Source organism: Staurois parvus, unplaced genomic scaffold, assembly GCF_062004578.1.
Source record: "Staurois parvus isolate SC_StPar_1 unplaced genomic scaffold, SC_StPar_1.0 ptg002274l, whole genome shotgun sequence".
Classification (NCBI taxonomy): Eukaryota; Metazoa; Chordata; class Amphibia; order Anura; family Ranidae; genus Staurois; species Staurois parvus.
Window position 1 is genome coordinate 294,965 of NW_028320070.1, and position 16,699 is coordinate 311,663.

The 16,699-nt window shown below is 49.8% G+C and overlaps 1 protein-coding gene across 1 annotated transcript in view; it reads right to left on the reverse strand.

Annotated features, from left to right (window-relative positions):
- The window catches only part of LOC149431416 (uncharacterized), a 75,107-nt gene that overhangs the window by 40,954 nt on the left and 17,454 nt on the right, over positions 1–16,699 (reverse strand). Inside the window, exon 3 of the mRNA XM_089665622.1 lies at positions 3,584–3,656. Coding sequence (XP_089521748.1) covers positions 3,584–3,656 — 73 coding nt within the window. The remainder of the gene's footprint in view (positions 1–3,583; positions 3,657–16,699) is intronic.

Sequence of the window (16,699 nt, forward strand, 5' to 3'; positions counted from 1 at the left end):
TCAGTGGAAGAAATAGTGCCCCATCGATGGTGTCAGTGGAAGGAATAGTGCCCCATTGATGGTGTCAGTGGAAGGAATAGTGCCCCATTGATGGTGTCAGTGGGAGGAATAGTGCACCATTGATGGTGTCAGTGGGGGGAAGTGTCCCATCATTGGTGTCATTGGAAGAAATAGTACCTCATATCAGTGCAAGGAATAGTTCCCCAAGGGCCGGATAAAAGCAAAGGGCCACATCTGGCCCTCGGGCTGCAGTTTGGAGACCCCTGCTGTATGTGATATCAGTGCTGTTTTGCCAGCAGTGTGGGGGCTTCCCAACCCACTCCTGGAATGAAATCTGGTCAGGCTGAGCGCTGTTCATCCATTCAGAGGAAACCTACTTTATGAATGAATACAGGACTTACCTCTGGATTTTGGAGAGTCCCCGTGCGCTCCCATGTGCTGCTGCCACTTTAACCTCTTCCCGTCCAGCCCATGCAGACAAACGGCCAGACGGGAGCGCTGCCAAAGCGGGTGGATGTTTCTAAATGTCCCCCCGCATCCATTTCCTGTGCGCGCTCCCTGGGAGTGTGCGGCACCACAATCCGTCTACGGGACCTCTGTGTGAGGTCCCGATCATGTGATCACCTATTGGCCAATCAGTGATCACATGCAGAGTAGTAAGCAATATCTCACTTCTGACATCATTGCTTACTATTAGTGAAATCTGTGAATGATCACAGAGATCACATGGTAAAGGGCCATTCACAACAACCTTGTACCATGTGACAAATTGTGACCAGCTCTTGCAGTATTTCTCAATAGCTGCAGGAATGCAGACAGAGAGAAGGAAAAATGATTCCTCTTACAGCCTTTATGGGTATAAAAGCAATCAGTGTAAAAAAAGAAAAAAAATCTTCATCACCCCCCACAAGTAGTACAGTGTCACCATGGTAACCCTACTGCTACGGTGACAGTGTGGAAGGGGGGGGAAAGTGTCCGGACTGGAAGGGGGGGAAAGTGTCCGGACTGGAAGGGGGGGAAAGTGTCTGGACTGGAAGGGGGGGAAAGTGTCCGGACTGGAAGGGGGGGAAAGTGTCCGGACTGGAAGGGGGGAAAGTGTCCGGACTGGAAGGGGGGGGACAGTGTCTGGACTGGAAGGGGGGGGGACAGTGTCTGGACTGGAAGGGGGGGGACAGTGTCTGGACTGGAAGGGGGGGGGACAGTGTCTGGACTGGAAGGGGGGGGACAGTGTCTGGACTGGAAGGGGGGGACAGTGTCTGGACTGAAAGGGGGGGGACAGTGTCTGGACTGAAAGGGGGGGGACAGTGTCTGGACTGGAAGGGGGGGGACAGTGTCTGGACTGGAAGGGGGGGGACAGTGTCTGGACTGGAAGGGGGGGGACAGTGTCTGGACTGGAAGGGGGGGGGGGAAGTGTCTGTACTGGAAAGGGGGGGGGGCGGAAGTGTCCAGACTGGAGGGGGGGGAGTGTCCAGACTGGAAGGGGGGGGGGGAAGTGTCCAGACTGGAGGGGGGGGGGGGGGAGTGTCCAGACTGGAAGGGGGGGGGGGGGGGGGAAGTGGTTAAGGAGAGACCAAATCATCCATCTTCTATACGGAGGCCCCTGGGTTGCCACCAACAATAGATTTTCACCTGTACAGCCACATGGGCGTGGCGAAACACGTTGAGGGCGGAGCATAATGACACCATCATGCTATCCAGGAAACCTGAATGCTGAGCTGGTGTATGGAGGTGGGAATCGGAGGCTTTTAAAGTGACCTGTGATTGGCTGACATTAAGTGCTTGAAGATGTGCACTAGTTTGATGCGCCATCCCGAGGGAGTGGCCAGGATAGCGCCACGAAACGCGTTGCCCGTGGTTTATATTCTGTGAGCGATAAATATCGAAGATTCCATTCCTCAGCTTGTCCTGCATATCTGGGCTCCTCTGCTGAGCACAGCTTCTCACCTCTCCTCCTGAGACCGCAGAGCGTAGGATCGCCCCACCGAGAGCGACTTTACTCTGCGCAGGGACAGGCGTTCACTCCACATTGTCAGATTCCCCATCAGGGAGCTCAGCAACCTCACACATGTGAAGACACCACTGCAATTCACCTTTTCTGTCACACTGCGACACCCTAAGGAACTCTCCCACAGCCTCGGTCCCTTTTTTACTCCTCAACTTTGGAGGTACCCCAGATAAGCAGAGGTGGAGAGGCAGGCCGATGACATCACAATCTCCACCTCAGCCAATCACAGGAAGACTTGAATTCATTCATAAAGCACAAGGCTTCCTGTGAATGGATGAGCAGTGCTCTGCCTGACCCGACTTTTTTCTAGGAGTGGGATGGAATGTCCGATGGTTTGACAAAGGGGCAGACCTGTGGCACTGAAATGCGTAGCCATGCTCCCTCCCCGTCCTGATGTCATCACCCAGCCGATAGAGGTGCTGATTGGAGCCGCAGCCATCTTTCTACTTCCCATGTTCCAGCTTGAAGCACGACAGTTGAATTTCCTCCAGGAGTTTGCCGGCCGAACTACAACCAGCCACTTGCCTGCCGAGCTCTGCGGCCTTACAGTGGTCCTATGGGGGTCTCTGTGGGTTCAGGACGAGCCTGGATCTTGTAATTAGTGAAATCTCTACACCTAGATGGAGGCGCCCTCTTCTGTTTAACGTGTGATGTTACTGTAATTGCTGAATACAAAGCTTCCTGTGAATGGATGAGCAGCACTTAGCCTGACTCAATTTTGTTCCTGGAACAGGATGGGATGTCCCAGTACTGCTGCATACAAAGCTTCCAGTGAATGGATGAGCAGTGCCTGACTAGATTATGTTCCTGGAGCGGGATGGTACTGCTGAATACAAAGCTTCCCATGAATGGATGAGCATTGCTCAGCCTGACTTGATTTTGTTCCTGGAGCGGGATGGGATGTCCCAGTACTGCTGAATACAAGCCTTCTGTGAATGGATGAGCAGCACTTAGCCTGACTCTATCTTGTTCCTGGAGCAGGATGGGATGTCCCAGTACTGCTGAATACAAAGCTTCCCATGAATGGATGAGCATTGCTCAGCCTGACTTGATTTTGTTCCTGAAGTGGGATAGGATGTCCCAGTACTGTTGAATACAAAGCTTCCATGAATGGATCAACAGTACTCAGCCTGACTCGATTTTGTTTCTAGAACAGGATGGGATGTCCCAGTACAGCTGAATACAAAGCCTTTGGTGAATAGACGAGTAGCGCTCAGCCTTACTCAATTTGTTTCCTGGAGTGGAATGGGATGTCATAGTACTGCTGGATACAAAGCTTCCTGTGAATGGATGAGCAGTGCTCAGCCCAAGTAGATATTGCAACTTATAGATTGGGATGTCGGGTATTGATTGTGCTGCCTATAGATTGGGATGTCGGGTATTGATTGTGCTGTCTATAGATTGGGATGTCGGGTATTGATTGTGTAGGTCCGGTCACTGCAGTCCGGTGTGCACATCCATTAAAAGAAGAGTCTAAAGCCGTATATTACTACAATAACAGACAGACGATACAAACATCATCAATTCACAACAAAAACACGTTCAGTGATAGCGCCCTGCAGATCGGGCCGCACTTACCTACAGAGTCCCCTTGTTCATAGACAATAGATGCCAAATCTTTCATAATCTGATTGACATCCAGCATATCACTCTGCAAAGCAAACACAAACAGAGCAATCATCAGAAACTGTGCAATCATCAATTATTAACGATGCAATTATCAATAACACTGCAATCATCAATCAATATTACTGCAATCATCAATCCATAACACTGCAATCATCAATCCATAACGCTGCAATCACCAATCCATAACACTGCAATCATCGATCCATAACACTGCAATCATCGATCCATAACACTGCAATCATTGATCCATAACACTGCAATCATCGATCCATAACACTGCAATCATCGATCCATAACACTGCAATCATCGATCCATAACACTGCAATCATCGATCCATAACACTGCAATCATCGATCCATAACACTGCAATCATCAATCCATAACACTGCAATCATCAATCCATAACACTGCAATCATCAATCCATAACGCTGCAATCATCGATCCATAACACTGCAATCATCGATCCATAACACTGCAATCATCGATCCATAACACTGCAATCATCAATCCATAACACTGCAATCATCAATCCATAACACTGCAATCATCGATCCATAACACTGCAATCATCGATCCATAACGCTGCAATCATCAATCCATAACGCTGCAATCATCAATCCATAACGCTACAATCACCGATCGATATCTCTACAATCATCGATCCATAACACTGCAATCATCAATCCATAACACTGCAATCATCAATCCATAACGCTGCAGAACAGATAACACGAGCGTTGCATAATCGATATTCTGTGAGCGGCAGTAGGATATCACACTACATGGAGTGTGTGTGGGGGGGGGGGGGGGGGTTTCTCAGTCCAGTATTGAGCAGGAGACGGGAAGGAATGAAGTGCAGGGACTCCGCGATGACGTCACAAACGATAATCACTCAGGGACTATGCGATAACGTCACACACGATGATCACTCAGTGACTACGCGATGACATCACACGCGATAATCACTCAGGGACTCCACGATGACATCAGACGCGATAATCACTCAGGGACTCCGCGATGACGTCACATGCGATAATCGCTCAGCACCTCCAGCTCCGGATGGAACCCCCAGCGGGGGTAAAGGCTCAGATTTTTTTTTTTTTTTCTTAAAACAACAAACATGTTCTACTTACCTGCTCTGTGCAACAGCAATGCACAGAGCACCCCCCCCCCATCCTCCTCTGCTGGGGTCCTGCACCAATCCTCTTCTGTGTCTGCTCCCCGTAGCATGCACTTGTTATGGGAGAGGACATGCAGGCTTGATCCCAAGCTGGGCTGTGTGTGCACATAGACAAACACAGTGCAGCTTGGCCCTACCCACTCCTCACAGGATTTGACTGACAGCATGAAGAGCCAATAGCTCCCGCTGCTTTCTCTGAGCCTGTGAGGTGCTGCTCCCAGGTGCAGAGTTGGATCGAAAGAAGAGCTGGGCATTTGGGGGGGGTTGTGGGCGTTTTGGGGAGGGGGGTAGGGCAGCGGATACCAGAAGGGTTTTTTCCTCAGCCACAAGTTACTATGCAGAACTTATATAACACCTTTTTATTTAATGGGAGCTTCTGCTGAGTACCATGTTGGGGCCCCATCCCCATTACCATTGTTCACCGCAGCCGAATGCAGTGCAGAAATCTCCAGAAAACCAAGACGAGCATCAAGTACAACCGCCAACGCTCTGCATGGAGACCGCCATATTCTCCACTGGTGTTAATGTAGGTTGCCTGACCCTAGGATGGGTGTCCACCAACCCAACACTTGCTACACTTTTTACTTTCATCATTTGTACAACTGAACACTAATCTTTGAGGGACCGCGCTTTATCTTCTGCTCTCCTCGGGCACCACCGACTCACCTATGGCTCAGTGTCAGACCTGAAAAGCTTTCCTTATTTGTGATGAGGGGTGCAGAATCCTGTGAGCCAAACCAGAGAAATAAGGTGAACTACTAGCTGCGTACCCAGCAACCTTACAAAAACGCGAGTATACACTTACTACACGTTTTACTTTCATTATTTGTACAACTGAACACTACTCTTAGAAGGACCTCACTTGAAGGTCATCTTACTTGGAGGTCAACTCACTTTGAAAGACCTCACACTTGGAGGTCAACGCACTCTGAAGGACCTCACACTTGGAGGTCAATGCACTTTGAAAGACCTCACACTTGGAGGTCAACTCACTTTGAAGGACCTCGCACTTGGAGGTCAACTCACTCTGAAGGACCTCACACTTGGAGGTCAACTCACTTTGAAGGACCTCACACTTGGAGGTCAACTTACTTAGAAGGACCTCACTTATAAAGTGTGCTCTCTTAGAAGGAGCTCTTTTAAAAGTATCTAATCTTTGCACCTCTCTGCATCTTCTGCTCTCTGCTCACTTGGAGCACCACTGACTCACCTATGATTCAGTGTCAGACTTGCAAAGAGTTTCTTATTTGTGATGAGGGACAAGGAATCCCGTGAGCCGCACCGGTGAAATAAAATTAACTATTAGACACTTTGCTGCGTATCCAGCAACCTTACAAATGTGAGAATACACTTACAACACTTTTTACTTCCGTTATTTGTACAACTGAACACAATTCTTGGAAGGACCTCTCTTGGAAGGGGAGCTCTTGGAAGGACCGCTCTTGGAAGGGGAGCTCTTTGGAAAGGGAGCTCTTTGGAAGGGCCTCTCTTGGAAGGGGAGCTCTTTGGAAGGGGAGCTCTTTGAAAGGGGAGCTCTTTGGAAGGGGAGCTCTTTGAAAGGGGAGCTCTTTGAAAGGGGAGCTCTTTGGAAGGGGAGCTCTTTGGAAGGGGAGCTCTTTGGAAGGGGAGCTCTTTGGAAGGGGAGCTCTTTGGAAGGGGAGCTCTTTGAAAGAGGAGCTCTTTGGAAGGGGAGCTCTTGGAAGGGGAGCTCTTGGAAGGGGAGCTCTTTGGAAGGGGAGCTCTTGGAAGGGCCTCTCTTAGAAGTCTCTTTGTACCTCTCTGTATCTTCTCCTCTCTGCTCACCTGGAGCATCACTGACTCACCTACGGTTCAGTGTCAGACTTGCAAAGTTTTCTTTAGTTATGATGAAGGGTGCGCAATCCCGCGAGTCGTACCGGAGAAATAAGGTGAAGTAAGGAACTCATCGCTAATGGCTGGAACTGAAAATATTACATTGTACATCAGAAATAAATAAAACCCCATTTATTCTGACAACCAATAAAAATCCTTTTCCATATTTTGGCTCCCCGCGCCGAGAAACTGATTAGCTATTCCTATACGGGCTCTTAATTGCCAAAGCAGGTATGATTCATGCCAATACCGAGATGACATCACGGAAATAAAAGCACCGCCTGAAGTCATCCCGGGCCTTTGATTCATCCCTTTGAAGTGGACGAGGACGATTAAGATGAAGGAAATTCGTTTAACCATATTTCCAATTACGGATGCCGCTCCCTTGTGTGAGCGGAAAATGGACATTTAATAAATAGAGTCTAGCGGGATTCTACAGATTCATTGGATCAGATTAGAGAAGTGCGGATTGTCTGCTACCAGAAGAGGTAATAAGTGCATGGCTGCCCACCAGCCCGCCCACCCACACACACGAGAAGAGCTCTAACTTCAATGGAAGCTTACAAACCCTTGTTTAGTATGTGGGGGGAAGAAACACTTTGGAGTCCTGGTGACCAACCTGTGGCCCTTTCGTAGTACAGGCACTTTGTGGATCTCAGTGGTCAGTACCAGGAACATTTTTAAAGCGGCCCTAATGACAACCATTTCCAGCAGTCTTCTGGAGCACATCCCTAGTCTCCGATGGTCTACTGTAATCTGTCTTCTGTCCCCGACTACTCCTTTTTGCAGTTTGACAATCTCTTCTACTGAATATCGTGCGCGTCCCTTTGGTAATGTGAATGGGGCCCAACTACACCTTGTAAGGTTGCCAGCTTTGCCTTGGAGACTATCTGAGCAGCACAGAGGCTTAGCGGTTACCACTTCTGCCATGTTCTCCCTGTACTTGCGTGGATTTCCTCCCACACGCCAAAGACATGTTGTAAGTTAACTGGCTCCTGTCTAGTATGTGAATGTATGTAAGATAGGGACCTTCGATTGTAAGCTCCTTGAAGGCAGGGATTGAGGAACTTGAATGTTCCCTTTGCTAAAGATCTCTGACCACTGGTGGGATATTCTCATCCAACACTTTTCTGTGTGCCGGGTATCTGGTCCCTGCTGTGCAATGCAGTCCCCAATTTCCAACCCCAAATGCTGCTATGTCACTACAGTGTTCTGGGGGGGATAGTCAACATTTTCAGAAGTGTGAGAAGTTTTCAAAGGCTGTAGGTCTTTAGAAAAGCAATGACTCAAAGCCAAGACATCCAGGACCACCAAACACCAGTCATGTGACTGGCCCAATGTATTTGAAAAACAAAGAAATCACCAAAAGAAAAAGCATGTCGTTCATGCTGAGGCCTTCAATGAGGAACAGAGGAAGGGGGTCAAGCCTGGAGTTGGTCTTTAAGTATAGAAGAGATTAAGGATGCCAATAACGTTCCCGAACCATAACTCCACCACCGCATTAGCTCCATCATCTGATAGGAAGTGATCCACCTAGATGACATCACTGCCACAGGCTCTATGTTACACCTACTGGCCAACCAAGAACATTCCCCAGGTGGATCTCACTACCAGACATCAATTTTATCAGCTTGAACTGAGGAAGTGGCAATTTAAAGCCAAGAAATGAGTTTTATTTGGTGAAAAAGCAACTGGATGTTGTACTAAAACAGAAGACGCGTGCCTATCGTTTGAACAACCACATTGGGCCACTCTGCCAATCAAACTACCTAGGGGCCCTTTTTGCGCTCTTTTTACTACTTTGTCCACTCAAGAGCCCCTAAGAGCACCCAGGATGGGAATGCCCGAAGCACAGAGCGCGACCACACTGACCCTGTTTTCTCCACCCGGGCACTAGGAAGGCCACGTGTTCCGCCATAGTTGGGTGACCGCACCCTCAACAGTTCTAGGTCCATTTTGACTTTTTTCCTTTTGTTGTGGAAGAACTGCATTCTTGTTTTTGAATGTATCTACTGCACTATAAGGGCTTTCCTGCCTCCCACTTCTTTTTCGTTGTAAAATCTTGAGCTTTACCAAAAACCCCTGGCCAGCTCTTCGGGATCCCTTGGTACATGATCTACCACCACACCATAGACCTTACTCCATCAGGAAGCCCTTCACACAACTGGACAAACGTTCCTGGTGCTCCATCTATGGTAGAAAAGTGAATTTCTGAGTCTCTATGTGAGGAGACTCGATGACTAATGTGAGATGAACGACTCGGCCTCGTCTTCTGATCCCGTTACTCTTCTCACCAGATAAAAGGAAAAGCTTTGAGATGGCGGAGAATCACTCATACACCTCATAGTGCGGACACCTGGTGGAAACTGGAGACAGGGCAGATGGTATCTGGAAGAGCAATTACACGAGGAGTTATGGCCGCCAGGAGAGACCAGAAGCTGATAAAGCCGCTGAAGTTACCAGAAACCCCTGGCCAGCTCCTCGGGATCCCTTGGTCCACGATCTACCACCACACCTCAGACCTTACTCCACCAGGAAGCCCTTCACACAACTGGACAAAGGTTCCTGGTACTCCTACTATGGCAGAAAAGTGAATTTCTGCGTCTCTATGTGAGGAGACTCGATGACTAATGTGAGATAAACGGCTCGGCCACATCTTCTGATCCCGTTACTCTTCTCACTAGATAAAAGTAAAAGCTTCGAGATGACGGAGAATCATTCATACACCTCATAGTGCGGACACCTGGCGGAAACTGGAGACGGGGCAGATGGTATCTGGAAGAGCAATTACACGAGGAGTTATGGCCGCCAGGAGAGACGTCCCAACACAGAGACCAGAAGCTGATAAAGCTGCCGAAGTGGCCAGTGAAATGTGGAAAATATTGGAAGGTTCACAATTCGCTCTTCCTGTCCTCATGTAGCTTCACCGATGGCATTTGTGATGACTCCGACTGTGGGGTCCACTTCATCATTTCCTACCTTTTAGGCGTCTATCGTGTTCGCCTTTCAGCAGGAGGTACTTGTACTGTGAATTTATCAGAGCCGGTTAGAATTAGAGCGAATAACAAACCGGAGATAAAAATCAATCGCTGCATTATTTAATCACCTGCTGTCCGGGGAAACCTAAACAACACACATGTAGAAATAAAAGCAGCACAATTCGCTAGACAATGACTAATGGCCCATACACACTAAGAAAATCATACGGAAATCTTCGTACGAGGACCGATCGTCCGATAATCTGATTGTTAGTACATAGCTTTCGAGAGCTGATCACGATAATTCATGCGACAATATCCAAAAGGGAAAGGCATGAAAATTGTTCTCGTGCAACACCAGATCATACGATTTTCATTCAATCAGTGCAGTAGTCCGAAAATACAAATACATGACATAAGAAAATCACATGAAAATTTTTCTACGAGGACCGATCGTCTAATAATCTGATCGTTAGTACATAGCTATATACCGGCACCGCGTCACGCAGGGATCTGTTACAGTGCGCTGCGATTCCGGGGGTATTCAGAGTTGGGGGTCACTAGGCAGGGTGGCTCCCCGGGTGATGCCGGCCTTGGAATCCATCCATCTGCCTGGAGTTCAGACGGGTCACATCCACGACGTTCAGCGACTTCCCCCGACCGCCATCCCTCTCCCTCCACGCAGGAAATCGTTCAGCGACTTCCCCCGGCCGCCATCCCTCTCCCTCCACGCAGGAAATCGATATTTCACCAGGAAAGTGACAGCAGTAATCACACAGACGGCTCGTTCTCCCTCCGCGCCACTAAAAATAAATGAACTTTCTTCTTAATAATGACTTTAATTAATGACAATTAGCAGAAAAGGGGGAATATGAGCGGTGTGGGAGGAACTGTCAGATCTGATTAGGGGGATTATTGGCGGTTTATGGAACAGACGGTGCGCTGCTTTCCACAGACTTCCCATAGAGGACGAATATTACTGCAACAAAGGTGCAAACGGACACAAACAGCCGCAGCCATCGTTCAGGCTTTGCCGAAACACCGACCGGGAACAAAGGAGCCCGCGCTTCCAGGTCAGTCGCACGCTAGGTGGTGAAGACGGGATGACGTCTCCTGGAGTCGGCACAGACTTGGAGAAACAATTCTTTTTGTTGTTGGGGATTCTAAATGGCTTGACGATCAAGCACAGGCAGCGCTTCTCAAGACTTTTCTGGTGCGGTAGTCTCTGACCATCTCCTGCATCGTGCCCACAGTCTCTGACCATCTCCTGCATCGTGCCCGCGGTCTCTGACCATCTCCTGCATCGTGCCCACGGTCTCTGACCATCTCCTGCATCGTGCCCACGGTCTCTGACCATCTTCTGCATCGTGCCCGCGGTCTCTGACCATCTCCTGCATCGTGGCCGCGGTCTCTGACCATCTCCTGTATCGTGCCCGCGGTCTCTGACCATCTCCTGTATCGTGCCCGCGGTCTCTGACCATCTCCTGTATGGTGCCCGCGGTCTCTGACCATCTCCTGCATCGTGCCCGCGGTCTCTGACCATCTCCTGTATGGTGCCCGCGGTCTCTGACCATCTCCTGCATCGTGCCCGCGGTCTCTGACCATCTTCTGCATCGTGCCCGCGGTCTCTGACCATCTCCTGCATCGTGGCCGCGGTCTCTGACCATCTCCTGCATCGTGGCCGCGGTCTCTGACCATCTCCTGCATCGTGCCCGCGGTCTCTGACCATCCCCTGTATCGTGCCCGCGGTCTCTGACCATCTCCTGCGTCTCTGACCATCTCCTGCATCGTGCCCGCGGTCTCTGACCATCTCCTGCATCGTGCCCGCGGTCTCTGACCATCTCCTGCATCATGGCCGCGGTCTCTGACCATCTCCTGCATCGTGCCCGCGGTCTCTGACCATCTCCTGCATCGTGCCCGCGGTCTCTGACCATCTCCTGCATCGTGCCCGCGGTCTCTGACCATCTCCTGCATCGTGCCCGCGGTCTCTGACCATCCCCTGTATCGTGCCCGCAGGCTCTGACCATCCCCTGTATCGTGCCCGCAGGCTCTGACCATCCCCTGTATCGTGCCCGCAGGCTCTGACCATCCCCTGTATCGTGCCCGCAGGCTCTGACCATCCCCTGTATCGTGCCCGCAGGCTCTGACCATCCCCTGTATCGTGCCCGCAGGCTCTGACCATCCCCTGTATCGTGCCCGCAGGCTTTGACCATCCCCTGTATCGTGCCCGCAGGCTCTGACCATCCCCCTGTATCGTGCCCGCAGGCTCTGACCATCCCCTGTATCGTGCCCGCAGGCTCTGACCATCCCCTGTATCGTGCCCGCAGGCTCTGACCATCCCCTGTATCGTTGCCCGCAGGCTCTGACCATCCCCTGTATCGTGCCTGCAGTCTCTGACCATGAGAAAATGTTTTGTGCTGGTCTTTAACTGCCACTAAAAATCACCAGTGACACTATTATAGTGATCAGTGATTCTATCCACGGTCACTAGACTAATGACACTGGCTGGGAAGGGGATAACATCTAGGGTCAATCAAGAGGTTAACTGTGTGCGCCTAACAAGTGTAATGTGTGCTGCTTTTTCTTTACTATCTGGCTGTTATTTTCTCCCTGCTTTGTAGGGAGAAGAACAGGCAGATCGCTGTTCACAAAGTTCTGTGTTTTTGCGTGATTGGCCACAGCCAATCAGCCGACTTCAGCCAAAATCCTTGCCTGAAATCAGCTGCCAAACTCACAGCACAGGCTGGCAGGGGGCTTGCGCACCCACGGCCCCAAACCTGAAAGAAAGGTGGTGCCGTACGTTGCGAGGCCTACCGCTGCCGCCTGCTTACAGTACATCTACTGTGGCGGGCGGCAAGCGGTTAAAGTTCAAACTGCAATTTACGTTTGTGTTACACATTTTTAAATGAAGCTGAATGACAAAAGTTGCAAAAATCTCATCCAATCTTGTTCCAATTATTTTGGCAATTATCTAGAGATCTAGTCCATGGATTCAATACCACCAAGAAGTATGCAGAACCTCTGCTCCCCCCCAAGAAAAAAACGGAATATAATATATAATGAAGAAAATACGGAATATGATATATAATGAAGAAAATACGGAATATGATATATAATGAAGAAAATACGGAATATGATATATAATGAAGAAAAAACGGAATATGATATATATGAAGAAAATACGGAATAGTTGGCACACACAACCCCGCCGCATGACAGGCGCCATCATTTCCCTGAAATATGCGTTGTGTTCTTTTGGTGTAACGAGCCCACGAAGCGACGATCCATAAACCTGGACAGAGCCGGCGCTGCGGTCGCGTCGGAGATTCAGCTCCTGACCCCCGCGGCCCCGTCTACATGACCCCGGTTCAAATGACTTTATTCTCATTGCTGGGAAGATGTAGAATGTCACGGCGGAGCTCCCTCTGGGATTAATTGTGTTGGGTGTTTTAGTCCGCTCGCTGCCCTCTAGCCCGGCACTTGCGAACGTTCGGCATTGTTATATCGCCGAGCGCTGGAAACGTAACGCTGACTCGGGCCCGAGCCTCTGGAGAGACAACCGGCCTGCAATCATTTCCTGCCCCAGAGATGGCAATTCTGCATCGTCTTCCATGGCGCCTCAGAAAAATATCGCAACACCGAAGGTAGAGGCGGATTTAGTGCTTTCTGAATCTCCCATTGTGCCGAGGGCTAAAAATAGAGCCATTGCGACACATTCTCATTGGTTAGCCGCAGATCTCATTCGCTACATTTTACAGACTATATCATTCTACTTTATAGGGAACGTTGATCCAGGGAATATCCGATTGCCTCTCGGGGGATCAGGAAGGAATGTTTCCCCTGCAGGAGCAGATTGGATTGTGCTTTTGCTGGTTTTTTTTTGCCTTCCTCTGGATCCACTGTGGGTGTAGGATTATAACTTTTATTTTTTTAATGGTTGATCTGGATGGACTTTTGTCTTTTTTCAGCCAGACTAACTATGTCCTGGGAGATGACATTTCTTTTCCTCCAGATGTAAAGAGCGCCCCCTTGTCCTCTGTGATGACCTCAGAGGGAATAACTCTACACCGAGTTCACTAGGGAACCCCCTCTTCTCCCAGAGTTACTCGCCATTGTCCATTCCTTGCCTTCTCCATTGGAGCCCCTTTCTCTGTTTCTCCATTAAAGGGGGCATTCTGGGTATGGGGGAGCATTTGGCCTGAGCCCTGTAAAAGTCCTCACCAGGCCCAACACAGGCGAGTGGGGGGGATGAAAAGTGATACGTGATGGATGATTTTGGCAAGTGGGAGGTGATGATGCCTTATCCCCAACATCTACTTTAACCCTCAAAAAGCCTAGCCACTGTTAGCATCCCACAAGGCTGCAGAAGGGCTGTGGTACAACTCCACAGGTAGCGTTTGGTGGTGGTACAACCTCCATAGGTAGCGTTTGGTGGTGGTACAACTCCATAGGTAGCGTTTGGTGGTGGTACAACTCCATAGGTAGCGTTTGGTGGTGGTACTGCCTGCCAAGTGACACATGCCATTTCACTTTTGCCTCGGCATGGGTAGAGCTCTGAGAGGCTGCGTTGCTTTCTGGGGGGGGGGGGGGGGGGAACAACTCAACTGCCTTATTTACCAGCCCCCTGGCTGCCTGTGTGAACAAGCCTAAGGGAGATGAAAGGAGAAGTCTTCAAAGGGGCAGCAAGCAAACATTTCAAAAAGTTATCACAAGTTCATTCTCTTGTCCATGATGTAAAAAAATGTGTTTTTGTCCTTGATGAAGTCCCAGATTTTCTATCACTTTCTGCCCTGACAGAAATCTGCACCTACAAGGACACAGATGGCAATACAAACTATCAGTGGCCCTGGCTCTAAAAAAAACAAAATACGTTCTGTCTGGAGTTACACTCTTTATATTGTTTATGTGGCATTGTTGTAGCACCCCCCCCCCCCCAATTCCCACCCCCTTTTTGTCTGTATTCTGGTGCTCTGGGAACCCTTTTTGCTCCCCAGTTGATGAAGGAGGAAAGGAGTTCCAGAACCCACCACAGGGCCGCTCTGGAAACCCTTTTTGCTCCCCAGTTGATGACGGAGGAAAGGAGTTCCAGAACCCACCACAGGACTCTTGCTGACTTTTACAGAGTGATTGATCAGATCCATCTCGGGAGTTTTCAATTCTGACCGGTGGACTCATCGATCAGAAATATTTTTTCTTTTAAACGTAATTTGTAGTAAAAAGAACATCTGCGATATATCAAGATGGCGAAGCTTCCAGTCACCAAAGAGGTCTGAGGATGAAGCTCCGCTTCGAAACGCGTTACCACCCACCCACATCATCACGCTCTTACACTGAAGTCACGTCCGCCCCGGTGCCATTTGCATTGCTGGTTCCCTCCAGGATATCTTTCCAGCCAACATCAGATGCGTGGATACCGCTTGTCCTCCACTGCCTCCCGGGAGCCCGGACACGTTGGTGATATGCTCTATCCTTTATTATTTCCTTGTGAGTTGCTAATTGTGGTGGGTTCTGGAAGTCCTTTCCTCCGTCAAAAACTGGGGAGCAAAAAGGATTTCTAGAGCGGTCCTGTGGTGGGTTCTGGAAGTCCTTTCCTCCGTCAAAAACTGGGGAGCAAAAAGGATTTCTAGAGCGGTCCTGTGGTGGGTTCTGGAAGTCCTTTCCTCCGTCATCAACTGGCGAGCAAAAAGGGTTACCAGAGCTGTCCTGTGGTAGGTTCTGGAACTCCTATCCTCCATCATCAATTGGGGAGCAAAAAGTGCTCCCAGAGCGGTCCTGTGGTGGGTTCTGGAAGTCCTTTCTTTCATCATCAACTGCGGAGCAAAAAGGATTCCTAGAGCTGTCCTGTGGTGGGTTCTGGAACTTCTTTCCTCCGTCATCAACTGGCGAGCAAAAAGGGTTACCAGAGCGGTCCTGTGGTGGGTTCTGAAACTCCTTTCCTCCGTCATCAACTGGGGTCAAAAAAGGTGCAGCATGTAAATGTAATGCTGCACTTAGTCCGGCGCCCTCTTCCTCCTCTTTTCCCACATACAGAGTTTGGCTTTGCTCTGAGGGTGCTGCCGCTGATGCAGCTTTTTGCATATATATTTTCATTGTGAATACTAATGGCCCCCCACATGGACTTCTGATGGACTTTTATGGAGCTTTCTTATACCCCTCCAGCGCCAAATTTGTATATATCACCAAAGGGAGGACAAGAAATAAAAATGATGAGAGATGCGATTAGAAATGAACGGAGTCTGGTGTTGAGGTGGGTCCATCGGCGCCTACACACCACTTCGTACATTATAGATGGTGTCTGAGCGAAGTGAGTCCTTTCAGCTCTAATCATCGTTGCCGTGACTGACACCAGCGGCTGAACACCCTGCCTGTGCTATTTAATGAATGTAACCATTGCTTGTACCTCTTCTCTTTTAATACGTGTTGCCTGTCTGACCCTTCGCCCCTTTAAACTGTCGTCGTGTACGGCATCTCTGATCCCCCTTTCAGGAACGCCGCTTTCATCTTCTCGTACGCTGACAGCTCACTTCTAAGACTCCACTCTGGTCAGGCGCAGACGTCTTCAACAAGGAAAGGTCTTCATTTTACTCATCTCTACACAAGACTTGAAGGAGGAAAACGTCTCAAAGCAACATGAATGAGGAAGAGTCAAGTAACTGCAGAGGGAAACAAATGGGGGAGAAAAAAAAAAATATTCTGGGTGGTGGAGGGAGATGGAAGGGCGAGGGTGGCTGAGGAGATGGAAGGGCGAGGGTGGCTGAGGGGAGATGGAAGGGCGAGGGTGGCTGAGGGAGATGGAAGGGCGAGGGTGGTGGAGGGAGATGGAAGGGCGAGGGTGGTGGAGGGAGATGGAAGGGCGAGGGTGGCTGAGGGAGATGGAAGGGCGAGGGAGGCTGAGGGAGATGGAAGGGCGAAGGGTGGTGGAGGGAGATGGAAGGGCGAGGGTGGTGGAGGGAGATGGAAGGGCGAGGGTGGTGGAGGGAGATGGAAGGGCGAGGGTGGCTGAGGGAGATGGAAGGGCGAGGGTGGCTGAGGGAGATGGAAGGGCGAGGGTGGT